The following is a 26,083-nucleotide window of genomic DNA, read 5'->3' as shown; positions in this document are numbered from 1 at the left end:
CTCATATTTTTACTCAGTTTTTCATAAAACTGTGGTTTTCTGACAAATTAATTGCAAACCATTATAATTTGAAGTTAGAAAATAATGACAGACATTTGCGTTTCAGACTTCATACTTTTCAGAAAATTCATGCTGCTGCAAAACCTGTTATTTTAGCAACTTTCTAAGTTTGTAAGAATAATATTTGCAGTTAATGTGCTGGGTAAGGGTTTTGGGGCTGGGACATACCTCTCAACTGTACAGATTTTTGCAACATGTCCTAATTTCTTTCTCATATTTTTAGTCTGTTTTACATAAAACTGAGGTTTTCTGACAGATTAATGGTAAATCGTTATAATTTGAAGTTAGAAAATAATGGCAGACATTTGCATTTCAGACTTCATGCTGTAAAACTTGTTATTTTAACAACAACTGAGTTTGTAACAGCAATATTTGCAGCTAATATGCTGGGTTAATGGTTTAGACCTGTCTTTGTGTAATTGGATGTGTGGGCATGTCCACTGATGCACTTATTTATGCATATCTTATGTTAATTAGGTGTCATTGAATGTCCCTGATTTTAGGGTCCTTTGTCCCTGATTCTCTGATCTGGAGGTTGCGAGGTATGGCCTTCAGTCTTCTTGTTTTCTTTTCCACTGTGTGGGGTTTTTCGGCTTCCTCATGCTGCTGCTTATCCCAGAAGGACATGTTACAGCTTCTGTACTTGTGCTGTCTATTTAAAGGACGGGAGGGCACTTAAAAGTGCTGTTTGAAAATGCATATTAAAAAGCCTGTTAAGAGAAGCAGCACTTAAAATGAACAGTGAGCCACTCTGCTGTCTTTTGTTTCTCCCTGTAGTTTGCTTACCCTGTATGCTTTGTCCGGTGTTTCTCATGCCCTTGTGTTTTCCCTTTCGTGTATTTTAATAGTAATGCTTCTCCTGTGTTGTCTTTTGCAAGAGGGCTCACCACAACTCTGTGTCTCTCATTGTTTTAGTCCTGTGCTGTACAATAATACAGCATTTTTAAAACAGAAGAGAACAGAACACTGCTGTCACTAATGAAAGTGTGGAGTTTAGTCTTGTGCTACCCAGTAAAACTACATTTTTCAAAAGGAAGAGAACTGAAAAGTGCTGTTACTAATGAAAGACACAGGTTTCACAGATTCTGTCTTAAATGAATGTCAGAAAAGTATAAACTAATCTAAAAGATTCTCCTTTTCACCTATTTTGTTTCAGTGTGCACTAGAGCACAAGTTATGCAGCTGTCCATTCTCATTGTCATGCAGTTTTACCTTCTTTACAGTATTTCAGTGTTCCAGAGGATAAAATAAAAGATACCTTTGCTTTTGGAGACTATAGATTTTTATGTAGACTAAATCCCTTGTGTGCTTTTAGATGAAATATAAATGCTATGATTTTTTGCTGATGATTAAGGATATCAAAATATGTTTAACTTCCTTTCCTCTTTTGTCTTTCCTTAGTGCTGTGCAGCTTTTCTATACAACAAGAAACATTTTCCACTTGTTTTATGATGTAGTTCCAACGTATCACAAGTAAGTTATTTCAGTGTATTAAGTGATTTACGGCTGTATGCTACGTTAATGAATATGAGAATTTGCACTTTCTCTGTATTGACTGGCAAATTGTGGAGTTTTTGTGTCATTAATATGTATAGTTTTTAGATGCTCTTCGTGTTTCAGTGTTGCAGTCATTACATTTGGGTTATCTGCTTGCAGTAGCCCTCAAGTCGGCCTGATTAACAAAGTCTTGGGTCCTGCGTCGGTTGCTGTCCCTTCTTCCATGACGTCAGGTCATCAGGGGTAGAAAACATGCAGCCGATGCCATTACATCAGTCTTTCTTGCCGTGTGGTGCCTGAAGCAGAAGCAGTTCGCAAGTGCCGTCAGCCGACTCCTGAAATTTTCGTTTTCGAGTTTCAGAACCAAAGTTTTCAACTAAAGCTAAGTACCCCGTTGGGAAAACTTTTTCTTGCTCCCTACCGATGTCCGTAAAAGTTAAGAAAATTGCATTACTTGTGGAAAGCAAATACCTCACAAAGATTTTCATTCGTACTGTATTCCTTGCCTAGACCCTGACCACGACGTACCTTGCTGTCGGTTTTGTGCTTTATTTAATCAGCGCACTATCCGTTGTCAGTATATTTTCACCTCTAAATATTTTGGTTCTCAGTTTAATTATCCAGAAATGTCATTCGTTAGCCATCCGACTACCAGGGTTCCGAAAAAATGCAAAGATAAGAGACAGGCCGCCGAGGTCCAAAGCTGCCGACGATGCTTCTCCTAAGCCAGTCGCCAGTTCGCCGGTACTCAGTGAGGTGCTTTCGCAGCCCCTGATACCCACTATTTCTGATTCACAGGCCTCTACTGAGACCCATTCGGAGTCCGGTATGCCGTGAGATGCTTCAATTATGGAACCTGCGGATGTCTCTACCCTGGATGAGTCCGGAGCCGCTGTGCAGGCACCGGCTTCTGAGGGTGTATTCAAGCCTATGGACTTGCATATTAAACCGATGCCTCCTTCTTCATTTAGGCCAAAATCTCGAACCATGCCTAAGAAACCGACGCCCAGGCCACATGCTCAGGCCTCTATACCTAAAAAAAAAAATGATAAGAATGGCTGAAGATCTTATAACTCTAATCAGGGGAAGTCAACCTCCCCTTCTAAGAGACCTAAGACTGAAGTTGTTTATGAATCATCTGACCAGGATTCTAATTTTTCTGATTCTTCTGATGATCTGGATTTGCCCTTATCTACTTATGAGGATTCTGATGCAGAGGACTCTATTCCCTCTGTTTCCCCTCCAGAGGATTTTTATTTTGATGAGACTTACGTACTCTAAGGGAGCATTTCCACTGGGAAAGCAGGATTTTTCTGTTTCAAAGAAGAGGCTTAGGGATTTCTTACTCCTGCCTCAGCATAGGCCTTTAGCTATACCTCCTGTACTAGACATTGTTGATGATGCCTTTTCAGAATCTAGTTTGGCCTCTGATTATTTGCCTTCTGCTCCCAGAAAACCTGACAGCTATTACAGGGTTCCTGATTCACAAAAGTTTCTTTTTAAAAATCCTATTGCGGATCCAGAGACTATTTCACAGGGACCCAAGGGCATTAAGGCTTCTACTGCTAAAAATCCTACCTCCTCTGAAGGAGACTCCATGGCACTGGATAGATGGGGTAAGAAGGTTTGCACTTCTGCAACCTTGGTCATTAGGGCTTTAAACTGCCAGTTTCATATGTTAAAGTATCAACAGCATGTTATCGGATTGCTTAAACAGAAAATGATGTTGATTCCTGACTGTGCTGAAAATAATGAATTACAGGATTTAATGCATTCTGCTGAACAGGTTGGAAAACATACTTTGCAATGTGGATTTGATTCATTAGAGGCCTCTTGCAGAGCTGCTGTTACTGGGTTTGTGCTCAGAAGGCATGCTTGGCTTAAGGAGCAATCTTTGCCTGATCATGTTAAAGCTAAATTGTTGGATGTTCCCTTAAATCAGGACCGCCTTTTTGGCAACAAGGCTGAGGAAGTTCTTAAAAAGATGGAAGTTAAAGCTAAACCTATGCAAACTGTTAAAGATTTCTTAAAAGTTCAGCCTCCTATATTTAGTAGGCAGTGGTCCTCTTAAAATTGGTCCTTTCCAGCCCCTTCCAGGTCTTCTCAAGCCAAACCCAGACACAGCAGAAACCCCAGGTTTCAGTCCCAAGGGACACACAAGACTAAGCAGTGGGGGGTTTCCGCACACAAATCTGGGAGTAGTAAGGCTCCCCCCTATGGAAAACTGTCTCAATGACTTGCTTTTAAAACTTCCAAGCACTTTCCAACTGAATGCTCCTTTAGGCAGAAAGATTGGTCTGCAGGCCAAAAACTGGGAACTCATTACTCAGGACAAATGGGTTTTAAATGTAGTGTCCCAAGGATACATATTTCACTTCCACACATTACCAACACCAAGCAGGTGGCCAGATCTACCCCCAAATCAGTGGGCAGAGGCCCAAAATCAAGTGCTCTCTCTCTCTTAAACATGGGGGCTATTCATTCGGTACCAGAAGAGGAAAAGGGACAAGGTTTCTATTCGAGACTTTTCCTGGTACCCAGAAAAGGCAATACATGGCTTCCCATCTTGGACCTTTCTACTCTAAACATCTTTCTGGTGATTCCAAAATTCAAGATGCTGACTCTTCACCAGCTGCTTCCTATGCTAGGCAAAAATACATGGCTGGCAACACTAGACTTAAAAGAAGCATACCTGCACATCCCTATCAGGGAGTCTTGCAGAAGATACCTACACTTCAAAGCAGGCTACATGCACTATCAGTTCTCTGCACTGCCCTTTTGCTTATCTACTGCGCCCAGGGTATTCACAAAGTGCCTAGCTCCAGTCATTGCATTTTGCAGGCAAAGAAATATTCAAATATACCCAAACCGGGACGATTGTCTAATTCAGGCAGAAAGCCAGGACATTCTTTTGAATCATCTGGCCTTTGTTCAAAGGGTACTGACTTGTCTGGAGTTCACCATAAACGAAATGAAATCACACCTGGTACCCTGTCAACAAATTATATTCCTGGGAACAAACTTGAATACAACTTCCCAGGTGGCTTTCCTCACGCCTGAGAAACGGATTCATTGACAACCTACTTCAAACAAGTGGCCACAGAAACCCAGCTATCTGCAATGCAAATACTGCAAGCCTTGGGGTTCATGGCCTTCTGCATTCTTCTAATTCCATATGCAAGGCTGCATATGAGGAAACTATGCCTAGAGTTCCTTTGGTGTGCAGAGGCCTGCCACCAAAACAGGGGACTACCATTCACATTACCCCCTGCCGTACAAATAGTAACATATGCATCAGACTATGCATGGGGGGCTCACCTGTTAGGGAAGTGCATTCAGGGCAAATGGAACCCAAGTCAAATGCACCTGCACATAAATCAAAAGGAAACGTTAGCTGTACAGTATGCTCTGACAGCCTTCAAGGACCACATTCTTCCAGGACAACTAATGGTAAAGATGCACAGCACCACTGTCATGTGGTACTTAAACAAGCAGGGGGGTACACATTCTTATCCCCTCTGTAGACTAGCCATGGCATTGTGGAACACAGCCTTGAGCTACCAAGTGAATCTACAAGCTCAATTCCTGACAGGAAAACTAAATACATAGCAGAGCAGAAACCTCATGGACCCACATGAGTGGAAAGTTGAACCAAGGATTTTCAACATGTTGACAAGCAAATGGGGGAGCCCAGATATAGACTTGTTTGCCTTCCCCCAGAACCATCAACTGGACAGATTTTGCACAAGGATTTCCCACAAGCTAGCTTGGAAAGTAGATGCTCTATCCTTCAGCTGGACAAACCTATCAGTTTATGCCTTTCCTCCTCTGCCTCTGCTCTCCAAGGTACTACTAAAGATTAAACAGGACAAGCCAAGGATGGTTTTAATTGCATCAGACTGGCCACGCGAACACTGGTACCCACTCTTGCGCAGTGTGTCACGCTTGGCTCCATGGCACCTGCCCCAGACTCCTTCCCTGTTGTCTCAGCAGGAGAACCAGATTCTGCACCCTCACTTGCAAACCCTGAACCTAGCAGCCTGGCTAATTACCTAATCTCTCCTTTACCATCCCTCAGTAAATCAGTGATGGATATCATTTGAGAGGCAAGGAGGCCTAGTACTAGAAAATCTTATGCTGCAAAATGGAAACGATTTTGTGCCTGGAAACAGTCTCAAGGAATGAATGCAGCAGTGCCCAATTTACCTCAGATTCTACAATGCTTGACTGAGATCATAAGGGCTTGTCCTTTTCCTCCATCAAAATTCATGCCTCAGCCATTTCAGCTCATTATATCACAGAGCCTCCCCTCTTCTTTCACCCACTGCTCAAGCAGTTCCTCAGAGGGGCCAGAAATTTAAGGCCACCCAGGAGAGCTCCAACTCCAGCCTGGGATCTTAACTTTGTCTTGGAGAAACTCACTCTTCCTCCTTTTGAGCCAGCTCCTACTGCAGATTTAAAATGTCTTTCCTGGAAAACAGCTTTCCTTTTAGCAATCACTTCTGCAAGAAGAGTATCTGAGTTACAGGCCCGTATGGCAGTGGAACCTTTCATCATCTTTCATGCAGACAGGGTGTCCCTCAGAACCAGTCCATCCTTCATGCCCAAGGTGGTATCCAGTGTGGCTCTTAATCAGTCCATTCATTTGCCTACCTTTTTTCCTAACCCACAGAACAAAGGGGAACGGATACTGCACTATGTAGATGTGCACAGACAGCTCAGATTCTACTTGGACAGGACTAAACCTCAAAGGAAATCTGAACAACTGCTTGTTTGCTTCAGGGACAGAGGGGAAAGCTATTTCAAAACAAACCATTTCAAAATGGATAGGCCACTGCATTCATTTCTGCTATAAGCACCATGGAAAACCCATCCCACAGGGCATCAGACCCCATTCAACCAGGGCTGAATCTACCTCTACAGCCTTTCTCAGGGGCGTCCCTACTAGGGACATCCTAGAAGCTGCTACCTGGAGTTCTGTACATACTTTCACCAAGCATTATCATTTGCCAATTTTCTCTAAATCCAGAGCTGGTTTTGCCACTGCAGTCTTGCAGGGCCTTATAGCTGGTCCTAATTCTATTTAAATTCCTCCTCCCAACCTTAGCTGTGGGAATCTACCCAAATGTAATGACTGCAACAATGAAACAAGAAGAACATAGTACAGTTGTGTACACTTACCATAAATGTAGATGTTCGAGTGTAATCACTGTTGCAGTCCTGGTTACCCTCCCTCCAGCCCCCATTCTTTTTTTGGCTATACCTCTACTCTCACTTACTATGCTCAAAAAGCTTTTTGGTGTATCTGCTTTATTGTTGGAGGTATATATTTGTATTTATAGATTTAATTGCTTCCCATTAGGGGGCACCTGACTTCTGGGACGCGAAAAACTGATGTAATGGCGTCAGCTGCATGTTTTATACCCCTGACGACCTGACGTCATGGAAGAAGGGACAGCAACTGACGCAGGGCCCAAGACTTTCTTAATCAGGCCAACTGAGGGCTACTGCAAGCAGATAATCCAAATGTAATGACTGCAACAGTGAATACGCTCGAACATCTACATTTATGGTAAGTGTACAGAACTGTACTTTTTTACCTCTTACATAGTTGTCTAGGATGCACACAAGATATTTTTCAAGAAGATATTCAAAAATGAAATTGTAAATTGTGCAAGAGATCTGTGTATAAATGTGCATTTGTTTTTATGGCAGCACAGTATACTTGTTCCATATCGGCTGGTGTGCTAAAAATCTTATTGTGTTTATGTAAGAAGATTAGCAGTACTGACTCATAATCCCCTCTTCTGAAAGCTTCCAGGACTTTGTTAAATGTAATCATCTGAAGAATGTATTTTTGAATGCCTTTTCTTCTGTAGAACTACAAAAGTTTCCACCATTTAAAGATTGCAGGCCATAGCTGTAAATTTCAATGAAAAAAAAAAACAAAAGTGGGCATATATTTTAAAATATCAGTAATGGAGTTGGTGTAGAATTCGGGGCTTCTTAGTGACAGATATCAACTACAAATGATAATTAATCTCATCTCTTCCTTGCTCTTATGTTCTCCTTTTGCATACACTAAGAGATGTGAGAGTCTTCACCTATTAATTCATTTCTTGTCTGCTTGGAGGTGTGAATCACTGGCGACCATGCAAGACTTTTCTGTTTAACAGTAACATCCATACCCTATTACTGCTGCTGTACTAGCCTGCTAGCACTGCCACGTATGCTCAGGAGTGGCAGCAGCATGTCATGCTTAGTGGGCACATGCATGTTACTGCCGTTGCACTGCTTGCAACCGACTACAGTGACAGCCTTCTGCCACAGCTTGCCATCTGCTTCCCTCTTAGTTGGGTGAGACAATACTGTCCAATTTCTTCCATCTTCCTCTACTAGCTTCTGTAGCATCGAGATTGCTATTCAGTCCTGCATTGCCTGTATTACTGCCTGGGACTTTATTCCTTTGTGTCATTGAACTAGTACTTGACAAAATTTCTGACCGCAAATGCTGTGGTGTTTAGAAGTTTCTGATTTAAAACAGCCATCTTGTTGTGTTTCTGAATTTACTGACTACTAGAATGTGATCACATATGTACAACACAAAAATAGTGTTCAGAATTGCATGATTAAACATTTAGTGGCACTCCATTGTGCTTCCTTTCTGCACGAGATCTAATCACATTAACATACTAGACATTTTTACTACTTGTCTGATTGACAGAAATTCAGAATGGTTCTACTGAATTACAATGATTTGCCATGTAAACTACTGAAGTTTGATACAAGGATGAAAGCCTAAGTCACACTTTAATCTCTTGCAATAATCAGAATAAGGAACTCTCCCTTTTTTTCAGGCTTATACATCAGTTATTAGGTTTTCAACTTCACAGTCAGTGCTACCCCTGACCACCGTAGTATATAAAGGATGGCACTTCCAAGTTGCTGATATTTATCTTCCTTGGTAGGACAAAGATATTACCTTCCATTTTTCTCTTCTTTACTGAGATATTTCATTAATGAGTGCAGTTATAGTCTGTAGATCCCACTGCAAAATGAATGAGTCCCCAACATGTAAAGGATTGCTCATCTTGCCTGGAACTCGTCTGTCTATAGATCGTAATGGATTTGGTCATGGAAATTTGCCAACTCAAACAGAAATTAGCTGCCAAGAAAGAAAGATGTAAGTGACTATCCTGTGCTAGACATGAAATAAAGCCTCAATTAAGAGTATGATCATGATGATAGCCATCACTCTAGCTCTGCCTCTAGTGAAGAGTGGCGTGAATCAGTATTCCCACCAGAAGTAACACTGGAGCAAGTCAGTTTTTGTGCCCCAGCCTTTGCGTATCCCAGCAAATGTGACTACAGTTTGTAGTTTTTGGTAGGCTTGTTTCTTTTTAGCTGGGTACCCATTTTTGAACTTCAAAATTGGTCTTTGAGCCTGGCGTAATACAGATACTACTTAAGCTGGCACCACTCCAGCAAATGGAAATGCCATTTACAGGATTGATGGTACAGTGAAGATAACCAATTTGTGCGCTGAGTTCCTTTTTCAGTCTCTTTTGCCACTCATTGATCTTGCTTCTGGAGAAATGGTCCCAGGCTATTTCATCCTTTTTTGTTTCTCTTTACAGATTTTTCTGCAGCATGTTGTGAGATTAATGCATGTATATTATTTCCAGTGTATATCGGTTCAGAGCCAACCTTTTTACTGACTTTATTGCACTTCTTACCCTCTCCGTAGACATCAGCATTTTCACCATGCCTGAGCAGATTTTCCATTGTTCTGCATTATTTCACATTGATTTTGTTGTTGCTACTATGAAATATAATTGTAGTTGGATTTTTTTTTCTGCTTCTTGTCAGGCTCTTTCAGTTTGGTTACTTGTTGGAGTGTGCCTTTACACAAGGGCTTTTTGTAGATTATAGTGTTTATTCTCGCTTGTTCAGCTTCCATAAATTATTGTCTACATTTTTCCTGGTACAATCCTTGGAACATTATAGTTAAGAATGACAGAAGTTTCAAAACATGTTTAAAGTGTGACCATCAAATTCTACTCCAGGACAGACAATAGTTTGTATGGTCTGTCTTGGGTTAATCATCTCTGAGGTAAGTGCAATATTTTTGAGGCTTTTAATTCTAGAACTTTGAGAGAGAGGGTAAAGTCATCATAGAAAGCTTTCTAACACCTTTATTGAATTATCACTTAAGACAGTGAAAACCTACATTTGTGTAAAAGAAAACAAGTCGTATTAACATATTTCCAGTTACAAATATTATACATTTTAATATACTCTTTTGTATATTTATCAAAAATTCACCATTACATAAATTGATCAATTCCTGCCTTCCCGTAAACCTCACTACTCCTCCAAAACATCATTCTACATGTATTGTTCCCACAATTTCCATTTTTGTATATAATTTGCCCCTACCCTTTCCTAAAGATCCCACTTCAGTTCTTTTATCTCTATTACAATATTCAATACTTCAAATACAGTTGGTTTAAACATTGTTTTCTGTTTTCTAGTAATTGCTTTTTTGGCAGCCACCAGAATTAAAATTAACAATGCCTTACTATGTTTAGGCAATTCAGATCCTGTATCCCATCTCAAAACAAAACATGTTAGTTACACCCATTTGTTCACCCAGTATTTATGACAGTACGTTGTAGGAAATTTTTAAAGTCTAGCAGCTCATTACACTCCCAAAACATATGTTCCCAGTTAACTGTTTCTCCCCACCACATCTCCAGCATTTGCCATCTACCTTAAGAAAATTTTGTCGGCGTTTGTTTGGGGTATAAAAATACCTGTGCAAACATCTCCAAGTGGAAATCCTAAATCTTCTGGGCTTTGTTTTTTTTTTTTTTTTTTTTTTGCATATTTTGGAGCCATACATATGTCCTCAGATTTGTTTCCTTATGAATTGCTTATCCAGTCTCCCTTCCCAATCTTTTATAACCTGTTCTGATTGATTCCTATAGTTATTGTGCAGTATTGTATATGCCTTACTAAATATCCCTTTTTTAACAGCAGCTTTTGTTCTACATTCAGTTAAAAACTCTATCAGAGCAGGTCTTTCACCTATAATTCCCCTATCCCTTTCCCTTTGTCTGTACTTGGACTCCTGATATGAAAGGCAGTCTTTAGCCTGATATCCAAATGTCTTCTTGGCTTCTTCCCATTCTGTTACCTTTCCCCCTCTGGATATCTGCACCTAATACCTTGGTTCCTTTGCCAGTTTTCTCCAGTAAATTCAAGTCCCTTCTTGCCTATTCTCTGTACCCCTAATTGCAGTCATCCCTATCGGCAAAAATCTAATTTCTCCATTCTGTTGTCTTAGTTCTTGGAATACTTTCTGCTACTTTATGACTATAACAATCTGTGTGGTGATTGTTGTTTTCCTTAAGGATGTCCATCTGCTACTTTATGACTATAACAATCTGTGTGGTGGTGGTTGTTTTCCTTAAGGATCTCCATCCAAAGTCCCTCTCTGTCATTATTTCTTGAATTCCCCCCTCCCCCGGCTTCATCAGCATCCCTTTCCACTTTGAGTTATAGTGTTCTGATAGTATTCTGTATACGAGTCTTAGCTGTGAAGCTCTAAAATATTCTTTCAGATCGGGTAATCCTGATCCACCTTGTTCTGTTGGACAGATCAACTTCTGCTACTTACCCTTGACCTTTTCTGCTCCCAGATAAAATCCTTCAAATCTTTATTAATTACTGCACACAACTTCTCTTCTGGTTGATAAAAATTTGTCTAACCTGTATAAAAATTTAAAGGGACTAAAACATTTTCATTGTTTAGTATCTTGTTTTCCATATCCACAAACAATAGCTTCTAGTTTCTGTTTTTGTGTTATCTTTTGTTTAGTCTCTTCCCACATATCCTTAGCTACTGTAACAGAATCCTGTTTATTCCATACTCCTAAATACTTCATTTTGATGTGTCCTCATAAATGTGGGTGTTGGCTGGACCAATTCACATGTGGGTATATGGCTTACAGCTGTAGCCTTGGTTTTATTTTCAGTAATTTTTTTTATCTTGAAAAGACTTGAGAAACTGTCTCAAGATGTTCTACAACACTGAAATGTCCTTTTCTGATTTTATCAGGTAGAAAATAATATTGTCTGCAAATAAAGCCAACTTATTTGATTACCATGTCATTTGTATCCTTGAATTTCTGAGTCCCTTATTTTCTTTGTCAATGACTCTAAATATAAAGCAAATAATGGGTAAGAGGACATCCCTGCCTGGTTCCTATATTCAAACACAACTTGTCAGAAGGGAACCCTGCATCCCCTTCTTCCTTTAATTTTTGCCTCCAATCCCTCGTATACCCTTATAATTAACCTTATTATTGTATCAGGGAATGCAGATACTTCCAAAATCCCAGTTTACTCTGTTGAATGCTTTCTCTGCATGAAGACCCACTAACAACAGTGGCATTTTCGTATACTCTGCTTCCCTCTGGAACACCATTGTTCTATTAATGTTGTCAAATGTTTGCCTTCCCTCCATAAAACCACATTGATCCACAAATTTGGCAATAGCTTTGCCATTCATTTAGCTGTTATAGACATAAACACGTTATAATTATGGTTTAAAATTTAAATTGGCATATATAAAGCTAGGTCTGATGAGACTTTACCGTCTTTAGGTGTTATAGCCACCATAACTTTCTTCCAGGATGCTGATACTTCCTCTCCTTTTAAAATACTGTTAAACAAAACCTTCCAGACCGTTATCACTTTCTTCTTTCCTTCCTAGCTTCCAAATTTCCACAGGAACACCATCTATTTCTGGAGACTTTCCTGCAGATTGATTTTATATCACAGTTATTTTTATCTCATCTCCTCCTGTCGTAACTTTTAATTGTTGAGCCTTATCTGTCTCTAACATTGGCATATTTAAGACTTGCATAAATATTTCCATTTGTGCTCTTTGTTAATTTCTGTGATTCTCTGCTTTATACACATTTTCATAAATTTTCCAGAATATCTCTATTACCTGTACAGGATCTTGTTATTTTTGTTGTTATAGGCTCCCTCAGTTTGGCAACAACCATGTCTACTTTCTGTTGCCCAAGTCTTTGTACAAAAGCTTTTGTGCTCTGGAGTTATCAAAAATGGTTGCTGAACAACACTTCTGAACTCATGCATATTATCCAGATACTCCCTTGTTTTCTCTTTTGCACTCTGCATTTGCACCTTTTCTTGTTCCTTGTGATTCCCTTATTCTTCAATACTTATAACCTTTATCAGCCATTGTAAATAATTCCTGTTACTTCTTAACCATATCTCTTTTTCTTTTATTTCTACCCTATTCTTAAACTCCACATTCATTTTATCCCACTTACTAGATGTAACCTGAAGAAATTTGTATCCCTCTCTAATAACTCTCAAATAATTTACAATAGCCATTCCTTAAATTGCTGTATTATTAGCAGGTAGGTAGGGAAGTGCCAATGTCTCATTTTTACTTCATTACCCTGCATTTATGTCTTGGTTGTTATTGGCACGTCACCTGAAATAGTTATTGGATATGTCAAAGCTTTCAGTAAAAGCACATGTTCCTGTGAAATATAATTTCTGTCTAGTCTAGACCAGTTATTGTACCTTGGAGATTAATATGTAAATTCTGTCAGAGTTACTGCTACTGAATTCACATCTTCTATACAAAGTATTTTTTATACATTTCTTCAGAAATCTACCCTCTTTTGCTATATTTTCCCTTTTAGTTCTCTCAAATTCATCCTCATTGTCACAAATTAAAATTCAGTTCCCACCTATATGTAATATTCCCAGCTGAAAGTTGATTGTTTTCCCAAAGTTTTCTTAAGCTCTAGCATAGCAGTCTTAGGTGGAATATGAATACATGCCAGTGCAATCCTCCTCCCTTGCCAGTTGCCCCTTCCTACCACAAATTTATTATCTTTTTCTCCCTCTTCTATCACTATTGGAACTAATTTAGCAATTAGTATAAGTACTAACCTTTTCATTTGTCCCTGATACTCTGCTGAATATCCCTCCTGAAATCCTTTTATTGCCAAAGTCACATGCTCATTTCTTTCCAAGTGTGTCACTTATAGCATTGCTATTTGCACTATGCATTTCTTAATACAATTCAGTACTTTCTGTTTTTGTCTCTACCTGTGATGCCAATCATATTACAAAATAGGTTTTGTATAGCCATTATGATAATAAGTTATTATTCCCACCTATTTGTGTTACATGCGTCCACTAATGTTTGGCACTTAAATCTTTATATAGTTATTTCTTGTTGTCTCCATTTGAACCCATGTCACATTTACAGGAGTTTTTTATTTTAATGAAAACCCTCAAAAAAAAAAAAAACACTCCCAGAACACCCACATAACCTTTAAACGTAAACCACACAACAAAACTATGTACATCTTCAAATAATGAAGTTTAATTCTCCCAATAGGAACAATTGTCTGAAATCCACAGTTGATTACACCATCATAACCTAAAACTGAGGTTATCCATGCTAAGATGCATGTTACAGCCTGTGCTCCTGCTTAATATTAATTGCTGTCTGTTCTTGCCTTAACTTTAGTCTCCCCCCAGATGTGAAAAAACAGCTTGTATGTTTTCAGAAAACATCACCTTTTACCCCTCTGGCTTTTTTTTACATACCAATTAGCTTATCTCCATGGAAACCTACGAATAAAATGTACATCTGCCCTTCTCTACAGTCTTCTCAAATTGAACATTTATTTGCTAATAGAAAATTTATCCTTACATTCAGTGTTCTCGTATTTACTTGCTTACTAAAAAAAAAAAAAAAAAAAAAAAACACTTCTTAGATTAAGCCAAGTGCCTTAATCCAGACATTTAGCTATACAAAAGTAAGAGAAAATATATCAGCTCTACATAGATTATATTATGTGCACTTTTACACTCCATTCCCCAGCCACTTCCTAACTTTAGTATCTTTATCACATACAGCAATAACTGAAAATGCTTTGTATATAACATGTGATTTATATCATGAAATGTTTATACAAACACTGATGTTCATCGTGTTACCCTGCTGCATTCATCACACTTGGGTTATCCTGCTGTCAGGCGGTCCCGCAGTCGGCCCGAATTCCAAAGTCTTGGTCCGGCGTCAGTTGCTGTCGCTTCTTCCCTGACATCAGAGCGCCAGGGGTATATCAGAGGCATCCGACGCCATTTTCTTCAGTCTTTCTTGCCGCGCGGTGCCCAAAGCAGAAGAAGTTCGCAAGTGCCGGTCGGCACACACCTGAGATTTTCAAATCGAGTTTCAGTCCGAAGTCTTCAAAGCTAAGTACCCCGTTGGGGAACCTTTTCTTGCCTCAGTCCGATGTCAGAAAAAGTTAACAATTGCATTTCTTGTGGGAAGCAAATACCTACTAAGGACTTTCATTCTTTTTGTATACCTTGCCTAGCCCAGACCACGACGTCACTGGTTGTCAGTTTTGTGCTAGGTTCAATAAGCGAACTATAAAGCAACGCTTTGATTTCGCACGACACTATTTCGGTAGAAAATTTAATTACACTATGCCGTCGGAGCAACCGACTACCGGTGTGCATATAAAACGCAAAGATAAAGACAGGCAGCCTAGATCCAAGCCAGACTCCGAGGCCTCGGCTGGGCAGGTCGCCGGTTCTCCGGTTTTCAGTGAGGAGCCTACACAGCCCCTGGCTACCGCTGAATTGGATCTGCAGACCGCTACGGATCGCCCAGCAGATTTCTAGGCCGACGCAGCCATTTTCTTTAGGCCCTACCAGTGACATTGCAGTAGGGGAAGCCGGTGCTGTAGAAACACCTTCGGTTTCTGAAGGTGTCTTCAGACCGACTACTCTCACCATAAAATCTTATGCTAAGCTTAAGTCTCCTCTAAAACCAAAAAAGCCTACACTTCACTCTCCACGTCAAGGCCTTATGCCTAAGAAACAGATGCTTAAAATGGCTGAAGATTTGATGTTAAGTTGTCAATCTCGCCTTCATTCTTGCTGGATGCTCCGACTCTGCCAATACTAAAGCTCGAGAGCTAATTCCACCGGCTTGAGGCTCCCCTATATCCCACAATGCTAGGCGGTAACTACTCAGATCTCGTTTGCCGCTATAGCTGACGAGGTGCTTTTCTACCGGCTCAGGCAGGTGAGTGAGAGTTTTTACCATAATAGGTATTTCTTAACCCCTTTTTTGTTTCATACCATAACCTTTTTAGTTTAATTAATATTTAGATAAATCGACCCCTGTTTTTTCGGGTCTATATTCCCTTCCTTTTCTTCCCTTAACTTGTAGGCCTTCGGCCCCTCTTTCCCCAGTCCTTTAGTGACTAAATTAATAGTTTTTTGTTAAGGGCTTGTATGTGTGTTTGTGGCTTTGTGTTAGCCTTAATATTTTAATAATTTCTTCAGTAGAGGGTGTGTCTGTAGTGTGTTTGTGTTTTCAGGCACTCTTTTCACGATGTCAAAAGACTCTAAGGTCTCAGGCTTCAAGAAGTGTGACTCGTGCTGTCAGAAAATGTCTCTGACAGACGGTCACACTTCTTGTGTGTATTGCCTGGGACCTTTGCACCTGCAGGACTCTTGTGCTGTTTGTCATGGTTTTAGCCCTAGAGTCCTGCAGGAACGCAAGAATAAATTAATCTTGCGCGGCTTATTAAAGCCTGAAGGCCCCCCGACTCAGTCTGTGTCGGGGAAGCCTTCTAAAACTTCCAAACAGTCGGCTCCGGTTTCTGAGTCGACTGCTGGAAAGGTTGTCGGCTTCGACATCGGCTCCGGCCGGAGCCAATGTTTCCAAACTGTTACCTCGGCTCCGGCTGGAGCCGAGGCTGATAAAACTCCGTTGGCTCCGATACTCTTATCGGAGCCACAGTCTAGGAAGAGATCCAGATCCCCCTCTATCGGCTCCGTGCATTCGGCGCCAGGATCCCCTCTTCTTTCCGAACGGAGCCATAAAACTCATTCCTCACGGTCTTCCAGGTTATCTGACCACAATTTGCAAAGGGTAGTGAGTATTCTTCTCAAGTCCGAGGCACTGGCCCAAATGCTGCATAGCCCGACTCAGCAGTCAGTGGCTATTTCCGTTCCCCAATACATTCCTCCTCCGACTCCTTTAAGTTCGGAGCCAGGGCTTGTCGGAGCCATGACTGTCGGTGTGTCGGATCCGATACCTTCCCTTTCGGCTCCGTCGTCTGCTCCGATCTCCTCCTTGGAGGGATCTCAGCACCGAGCTTCCCTCGTCTGCTCCGAGGGGGCGAGTGGCATCGGACCCTTGTCTGACCCCGCTCTCCCTCTCGGGGCTTCGGCGCTGGTGAGTTCAGCTCCGACATCGGCTTCGGAGCCGCCCCTGTCGGTGCCGGGGGAGGTCCTTGTCTCTTCGGAGCGGGGGCCTCTGGCCTTGCCTGACAGGGGTGCCTTTGAGGTCATGCGGAGCGTGCTAGAACCAGGTTCTGCCCCACAGTCGGCTCCTTCAGCCCCCCCATCTACAGTGCCTGCGGTGATTTCTACTCACCCCCTTGTCTCAGACCGCAGAGCGCCAACTCCTCAAGTTTCCCCATTGGGAATTTCCTCCTCTTCCGAGGCCTCTCCTGACCCGGTAGGAGATCCCCCTAGGAAGAGGCAGTGCAAGAGGAAGCACATTGACTCCCCTGAGTCTATCACCTTTGACACTGACTTAGAGGAATCTGAAGGTTCCCCTCGATCCCCCTCTGAGGATGTCTCCTTTGCTGACATCCTTGAGATCCTCAAACAGAGGGGGAACTGGCCAGCCCTTAACCCTTCAGAGGATGAGTCAGTGTATCTTGAGGCGTTTGGCTCTCGCCCTTCTACCTCCTGGGTGTCCCCTCCCTTTGACCCCCTTATGGAAGTGGTGGCAAGGAAGGCTTGGACGGCTCCTGATTCAGTGGAACCCACCCCGAGGAGACCATCTAAATTTATTACTGCCCCTAGAGATAAAGATTTTTTATCCAAAGGTGTCCCTGTTGATGCCATGGTGGTGGCTGTGGCCACTAAGAAGGAGTTAGCTGATCCTTCGGTTCCTGTCCGTCCTCCTAATAAGGAATCTAGGACCATGGACAGGTGCGGCAAGCAGATGTTCTCATCAGCGACCTTTTCAATGCGTTCGCTGAATTACTTATGCCACTTCACTCGTCTCCAGAGAGATTTACTCAAGGATATGGGTGAACTGATAAAGGATCCTACAGCTGAGGGGTTCAAAGACGCAATGAACTCCCAGTTGGCAACCCTGAATTCCATCGTTAACTCCTCCATGCGGCTGGTCTCATATGCTGAAGATGGGGCGAGTAGAGCCGCAGGCACAGGTGTTGCCTTACGACATCACGCCTGGATGCAGCTATGCAACTTTGCGGACCCTTTCAAGGCGTCCTTCACCAATTCCCCCTTTGATGGATCATCCTTGTTTGGTCCACAGGTGAAGGATGCATTGACCAGGTGCGAGGTAGAAGGTAAGACTCTCTCTGCCGTAGGAGTCCATTTTTCTACCCCTTCTAGACCCTATCCCAAAGGTCAGAGGGGAGGAAAGATGCGGTTCCGCAAACAATCCCAGGGAGTCTCATCTGACGCACAAGGTCGATTCCCCTCTAGAGGCAGAGGGGGGAATCATAATAGACGCCGCCCTAGAGGCAGAGGAGGTCTGCAAAACCAGGGTAGCAGAGAAATGTTCTCTGACAAACCCTTTCAGCATCCCTGAGGGGCTGCCCGGCTGTCCACCTTCGGAGGCAGTCGGGGGAAGGTTATCCCTGTAGCCAAAAGCTTGGCTTTCCCTTACTCAAGACAAATGGGTACAGTCGATCATATCCGAGGGTTACAAAATTCCCTTTATTCACATCCCATCTCAACCCAAAAGATCCCTTCCAGATGTTTCACCCGGTCTAAGGGAACAAGCAGCATTAGAAATTTCAAAGCTGCTATCAAAAAGAGCTATCCAATCAGTCCCAGCAGACCAGCAAGGATCCGGAATCTACTCCAAATTCTTTTGGTACCAAAAACAGGGGACTGGAGACCCATACTGGATCTCAGCTACTTAAACAAGTATGTCAGAAAAACAAAATTCCGGATGGTCACGCTACAGTCCATTCTACCCTTCTTGGGTCAGGACAATTGGATGTGCTCGATAGATCTTCAGGACGCATACTACCACATCAAGATGAACAGACGCTCCAGGAGATATCTCCGCTTCAGGCTGGGAGCCAGTCACTACCAGTTCAGGGCCCTGCCCTTTGGTCTCACTACAGCCCCCCATGTGTTTACCAAATGCATGGCAGTGGTCGCGGCTCACTTGAGACGTCAAGGATTCCAGGTGTTTCCATATTTAGATGACTGGCTCCTTACCGCCACCACCAGACATCAGCTTCTTCTATCCAGGGACTTCACCATCCAATCTTGCCAAGCTCTAGGCATTTCGATAAATTTCGAAAAATCTGCCTTGTCGCCTTGTCAATCTATTACCTTTATAGGCGCCACCTTAGACACACTCAATCTTTCAGCCAGACTCACAGAGCAGAGAGTGCCAGACATTCGAAAGCAAGTTTCCCTTCTCTTACAATGCAACAAAGTCAGACTAGTTTTGAAGGTGTTAGGACTCATGGCAGCAGCTATTCCCCTTCTCCCCTTAGCTCGCTTTCACATGAGGATCCTCCAATGGATGCTGTTTACTCAATGGTCCTTTCAACAGCTCCCGATGTCCCATACCATATTGATAACTCAATCATGCAAGAATCAACTGTCTTGGTGGATCACATCACCTCAACTTCTCCGAGGAAGACCCTTCACTCTTCCCCCCCCCAGTCGCCTCCCTGATCGGGTGGGGGGGCATTATCAGGGCAGGACAGTCCAAGGCACGTGGCAACCTTTCGAGTGCCACTTGCACATAAACGTCTTAGAGATGAGAGCAGTGCTTTTAGCGTTGCAAGCCCTTCACGACTCTCTTCCCACTGGGACTATTGCAATTCAAACGGACAACATGTCCGTAGTGTGGTACATCAACAAACAAGGCGGAACCAAATCATACCCTTTATGTCGAGAGGCACTTAGACTTTGGCAATGGGCGATCTCTTCTCAGCGTTTTCTGATAGCAACGCACATTCCTGGGAAATCCAACGTTATTGCAGACAAATTGAGCAGGGCAATTCTCATGCCCCACGAGTGGTCTCTAAAGAAATCAGTTCTAGAAGAAGTTTTCTAAGATGGGGCCAGCCTTGCTGCGATCTTTTTGCTACTCCCCAAAACAGCAAGTGTCACGACTTCTTCACTCTCTTCCCGTTACCAGGCCATCCCACCAGAGACGCTCTAGTCCAAGATTGTCCCCGGGGACTTCTATATGCCTTTCCCCCCTTTCCACTGATATCTCAACTAATTCAGAAAGCCATCGCCTTGAGAGTGACAATGATCCTCATTGCCCCTTACTGGCCTCGACAAATATGGTTTCCGTTTCTTCATCGTTGCCTTTTGGAGCATCCTTGGCATCTGGACCCAGTACCAGATCTGATAACCCACCAATCGGGTCAGCTGCACCATTCTTTGACCTTTTATGTTGTTGTAATTTGTGGAGCTTTTCTCCCCGGGCCTCCACTGAAAATGGACATATATCCAGCTGGACTAGCCCGGTCAACAAATGTAAAATAAAAATAAATAAAATAAATAAATAAATTCTCTGCCTTCTCTAAACCTCACAGCGTGGTTTCTCCGATTCCAACCTTAGCCAGGCTTCCCTCAATATCTCACTCGGTCCGAGATATCTTGATAGCCTCTCATAAATCTTCTACCCAGAAGATTTATAGTAGCAAATGGAAACACTTCTCTTTTTGGGCAACATCAAAAAACATAGATCCCTTTACTGCACCTATCCAGTCTATTCTAGACTTTCTAGCAGAACTCTTTCATTTAGGATCATCTGCATCTACCATTAGAGTTCAATTGGCTGCCATATCTAATTTTCATGTTGGTGTTTCAAAGTCTAGCATCATGGCTCACAAACTCTGTAAAGCCTTTTTAAGGGGCGTATTTCTTCTCAAACCTCCAATCAAAGATCCCCCGCCTCAATGGGATTTGAACTTGGTTCTGGCATCCTTAATCCTTCCCCCCTTCGAACTGGCGGCTTCATGTTCTCTGAAGTTGCTTTCTTGGAAGACACACTTTCTGGTAGCTATAACTTCAGCGAGAAGGGTATCTGAACTCCATGCTCTGTGCAGTCGTCCTCCTTACTTAGTGTTTCACAAAGATAGGGTATCCCTCCGTACTAATCCATCCTTTTTGCCTAAAGTTTCCTCTCAAGTAAACCTAAACCAAATTATTGATCTCCCCGTCTTTTTCCCTAACTATTCGAACAGGTCGGAACAAAAGCTACATTTTTTGGATGTTCATCGCCAACTTAGATATTACTTAGACAGGACTAAACAATTCAGGAAATCTAATCAATTGTTTCTGTCATATGCGGAAGGGAAATTGGGCCTTCCTGTTACTAAAGTATCCCTCTCTAGATGGCTCACCTCTACAATTACCTTCATCTATGGAATCAGACATCAAAAACTACCCTCAAGACCTAGAGCTCATTCAACTAGGGCATTAGCTACATCCGTAGCTTTTCAGGATAGGCTGCCAATAGATTCCATTTGTGCAGCAGCCACCTGGGCTTCTCCTCATACATTCATTTCACATTACAAATTGGACATGGTTTCCAGAAGCCGTGCCAATTTTGGTTCCACTGTTCTCAAGAGTCTGTTCCGATAGGCCACCCGGGATAAGGTGCTAGGGACGCGGTCCCATCCAGCAAGAATGAAGGCGAGATTGACAACTTAACATTAAGAAGTTATGTACCTACCATAACGTTCCATGTTAGTTGTCTTCTTCTCGCCTTCTTTCTTGCGTCCCACCCTCCTTCCCCCAAGCCTGGACAGACCGACAGGAATTCAGTTTGTGTTCTTCCTCTGGAAGTCGTCATTCCCACACGTTCTTCCACCTTTTTTCTCCTTTCTGAGGTCTGCGATACCTTTTACGCAGGTTGTTTTGAGGTGGGTTTACCTACTCCATTCTATGGAGACTAGGGTTGCTTGGTATAGCTATCAAACGAGATCTGAGTAGTTACCGCCTAGCATTGTGGGATATAGGGGAGCCTCGAGCCGGTGGAATTAGCTCTCGAGCTTTAGTATTGGCCAAGTCGGAGCCGAGGATCGGCTCCGAACCCATCCAGCAAGAAAGAAGGCGAGAAGAAGACAACTAACATGGAACGTTATGGTAGGTACATAACTTCTTAATTTCTTTGATCAGGGGTTCCCAACCCCCCCCCCCGACAAAAGGCCTAGATAAGAGGAGGATTATGCCTCCTCTGATCAAGTGTCTGTTTCCTCAGGCTCCTCTGAGGAACAGGATTACTCCTTTCCCCCTTATGAAGATTCTGATGCTGAAGACTCCATTCCCTCAGTTTCTCACCCTGAAGATTATTCCTTTGGGGAAACCTTACATACCATGAGGGAACATTTCCACTGGGAAGGTCAGGACTACTCCGACTCAAAGAAAAGGCTCCGAGAGTTTCTTTGACTCCCCCAGCATAGACCACTTGCTATCCCCCCCAGTTTTGGACATTGTGGATGATGTTTTCTTAGAATCTAGTCTAAATCCAGATTCTCTGCCTCCTGCTCTATCCAAACCAGATAGATACTATAGAGTACCTGACTCACACAAATTCCTTTACAAAAGCCCTGTTGCTGATCCAGAGACAATCTCCCAGGGTCCCAAAGGGGCTAAGGCTTCTATGGCTAAAAATCCTGTACCCTCAGAAAAGGGACTCCAGAGCACTAGATAGGTGGGGGAAGAAGGTTTACACCTCAGCTACTCTAGCTATGAGAGCACTAAATTGTCATATGTATATGTATATATGTGTGTGTGTGTATATATATATATATATATATATATATATATATATATATATATATATATTTCTATATATATATATATAAATATATATATGTATGTATATATATATATATATATATATATATATATATATATATGTATGTATATATATATATGTCAATTTCACATGCTTAAATACCAGCAATTCCTAATGTCTCAAATAAAACAAAAGATGGGCATGCACCTTCAACAGTCTGAATTCAAGGAAATGCAAGATCTGTTGCATGCAGCTGAACAGGTGGGCAAACATACTTTACAATGTGGTTTTGATGCCTTGGAAGCTTCCTCTAGAGCAGCTGTTACTGGGTCTGTTATACGTAGGCATGCTTGGTTAAAGGAACAATCTCTGCCTGATCATGTTAAAGCAAAGTTACTGGATGCACCCTTACAGCAAGATGTCTTATTTGGGGTTAAAGCAGAGGAGGTTTTAAAGAAAGTGGAGGATAAGGCAAAATCTATGCAGACGGTCAAAGATTTCTTACAGGTACAGCCCCCATGCTTCAGCAGAAATTGGCCAACAAAAAATTGGTCCTTTCCAGCTTCTGACAGACCACAGAGGGGGTAAATACAGGTGCCTAAGAGGCAGAGGACAAGCACAAATCCCTTACAAACCTCGCCAATGGGGCACTGCAACACAGAAGGGAGGAGAAGACAGGTCCCAAACTATTAGAAGGCAAACACAATGACTTAAACCTCAAACTGCCAAGCAAAACACTCTTGGCAGCTCCCTTGGGAGGAAAATTAGCACTTTTTGCAGACAACTGGCGCATCGTCACAAAGGACAAATGGGTCCTAGACATTATCTCACACGGATACAGATTCCATTTCCACACTTTGCCAAGGATAAAAGGAATGCCAAACCTGCCACATAATCAATGGGCAGAGGCACAAAAACAAATTACAGCTCTCATGGACATGAGAGCCATTCAGCTGGTACCTACACAGGAGCAAGGCCAAGGATTTTACTCAAGGCTCTTTCTAGTCCCGAGAAAGGACAATGCTTGGAGACCCATTCTGGACCTTTCAATTTTAAACACTTTCTTGCAAGTACCCAAATTCAAGATGCTAACACTACAGCAGCTTCTTCCCATGTTGGGCAAGAAAGCTTGGCTAGTAACGTTGGAGCTCGAGGAGGCATACCTGCATGTCCCTATCAGACAAAATTGCAGAAGATACCTCTGTTTCATTGCAGGTTCAACCCATTACCAATTCTCTGCACTGCCCTTTGGCTTATCTACTGCACCCAGGGTCTTCACAAAATGCCTGGCACCAGTAATTGCATACTGCAGACAAAGAGGAATTCAAATATACCCATACCTGGACGACTGTCTCATCCAAGCTGAAAGCAAGGACATTCTATTACAACACCTGGCTTTTGTAAAACATCTTCTAAGTTGCCTAGGGTGCACAGTAAATGAAAAGAAATCAAAACTAGTGCCCTCACAAAATATGACATTCCTGGGTGCCAGCTTGAATACAACGGCCCAGATGGCTTATCTGACACCAGACAAACAACTACAATTAACTCAATACTTCAGAACAATGGCAACAAAGACCCAACTCCCTGCAAGAAAAATTCTGCAGGCCTTGGGCTTCATGGCATCTTGCATACTACTAATACCATTTGCAAAACTGCATATGAGGAAATTACAATGGTACCTAAAAAGCGTATGGACTCAACACAGCCACGGCTTGGAAACAATGATACCTCTCATTCCCTGCCTTCAACAGGAGTTTCTATGGTGGTCACAGGCATGTCACCTCAACAAGGGTCAGCCTTTCACCCTACCCCCAGCCAGGCAAACTATGACAACAGATGCATCGGACTATGCCTGGGGGGCACACATGGCAGGACGGTGCGTTCAAGGCATATGGACTGCAGATCAAAGGAATCTGCACATCAATCAAAAAGAAATGCTAGCTGTACAAAATGCTCTGACAGCCTTCAAGGACCTCTTACATCCAGGGCAGCTTATCATAAGGACAGACAACACCACAGTAATGTGGGACATAAACAGACAAGGGAGTACACACTCCTACCCTCTATGCAGGGAAGCAATGACCTTGTGGAACACAGCACTGGCTTACCAAGTTCAATTACAAGTTCAATTCCTGCCAGGAAAAAAGAACACATTGGCAGACGACCTAAACAGAAACATCATGGATCCCCACGAGTGGAAACTGGATCCACAAGTATTCGCAATGATATCTCAAAAATGGGGGCCCCCAGACATAGACCCATTTGCCAGCCCTCAAAACTATCAGCTAGCAAAATTTTGCACAAGGACTTTTCACCATCAAGCTTGGAAAGTGGGCGCACTCTCATTCAGTTGGAAAATGCTAACAGTATATGCCTTTCCTCCATTACCCCTGCTCACAAAGGTGCTACTGAAAGTCAGGATGGAGAGACCCCGAATGATTCTCATTGCCCCAGACTGGCCACGTCAGCACTGGTACCCACTATTAAGGAATATGGCCCAGGGCCCACCATTGATTCTACCACAAATTTCCCACCTGCTCACACAGCAAGACAGTCAGGTTCTACACAGCCAGCTCAAAACCTTAAACTTGGCTGCATGGCAAATCACCTAAGCAACCAGCCAGCTCCTCTCTCACAAGCTGTTATGGATGTTATTCTGGCGGTCAGGAGGCCCAGCACCAGGAAAGTCTACTCAGACAAATGGAAAAGGTTTTACGCCTGGAACCAAGCTAAAGGCCAAAATACCCTTCAGCCTGACATACCTCAGATTCTGCAATATTTAACTGAGATATTACACAAAGGGCTTTCTTTTTCATCTATTAAAATCCACGCCTCAGCTATTTCTGCTCACTGCAACACGGCTCCTCCTTTATTTTCACATTCACTCCTAAGGCAATTTCTCAGAGGGGCCAAAAACATTAGGCCTCCCAGGAGAGCACCAACACCTACTTGGGACCTCAACTTTGTTCTGAAAAAACTCACACTACCTCCTTTTGAGCCAGCTTTCTCAGCTGACTTAAAGTTTATATCATGGAAGACTGCCCTGCTGCTAGCAATTACTTCAGCTAGAAGAGTTTCAGAGCTTCAGGCACTAATGGCAGTAGAGCCTTTCCTCATTTTTCATCAGGACAGTTTCTCTACGAACTAACCCCTCCTTTATGCCTAAGGTGGTATCCAATGTGGCTCTAAATCAAACCATCCATTTACCCACCTTCTTTCCAAATCCACAGAACAAAGGAGAAAGACTCCTGCATTCCTTGGACATTCACAGGCAGCTACGTTACTATTTGGATAAAACTAAGGTTTTCAGAAAATCTGACTAGCTTTTTGTATCCTATGCTACAGCATCACAAGGAAAGGCTATCTCAAAACAGACCATTTCCAAATGGATAGGACATTGCATACGTTTTTGCTACACCCACCATGGAAAACCAGTTCCTGCTACCATAAGGCCCCATTCTACCAGGGCAGCAGCTACATCTACAGCCTTCCTCAGGGGGGGTGCCAACCAAGGATATTCTGGAAGCTGCAACTTGGAGTTCATTACACACCTTCACCAAACATTACCACTTACCACTTTACTCTAAGACTAGAGCTGGCTACGCC

The 26,083-nt window shown here is 42.6% G+C and overlaps 1 protein-coding gene across 1 annotated transcript in view; it reads left to right on the top strand.

Annotated features, from left to right (window-relative positions):
• ZW10 (zw10 kinetochore protein) overlaps window positions 1-26,083 on the top strand; it is a 727,093-nt gene that overhangs the window by 400,331 nt on the left and 300,679 nt on the right. Inside the window, exon 11 of the mRNA XM_044081067.1 lies at window positions 1,462-1,533. Within this exon, the coding sequence (XP_043937002.1) occupies window positions 1,462-1,533 (72 nt within the window). The remainder of the gene's footprint in view (window positions 1-1,461; window positions 1,534-26,083) is intronic.

This window comes from Protopterus annectens, chromosome 8.part0, assembly GCF_019279795.1.
Source record: "Protopterus annectens isolate FY-2018-M chromosome 8.part0, PAN1.0, whole genome shotgun sequence".
Lineage (NCBI taxonomy): Eukaryota > Metazoa > Chordata > Ceratodontiformes > Protopteridae > Protopterus > Protopterus annectens.
Note: the sequence above shows the minus strand (reverse complement) of the source record. Positions and strands in the feature narration are given on the sequence as shown.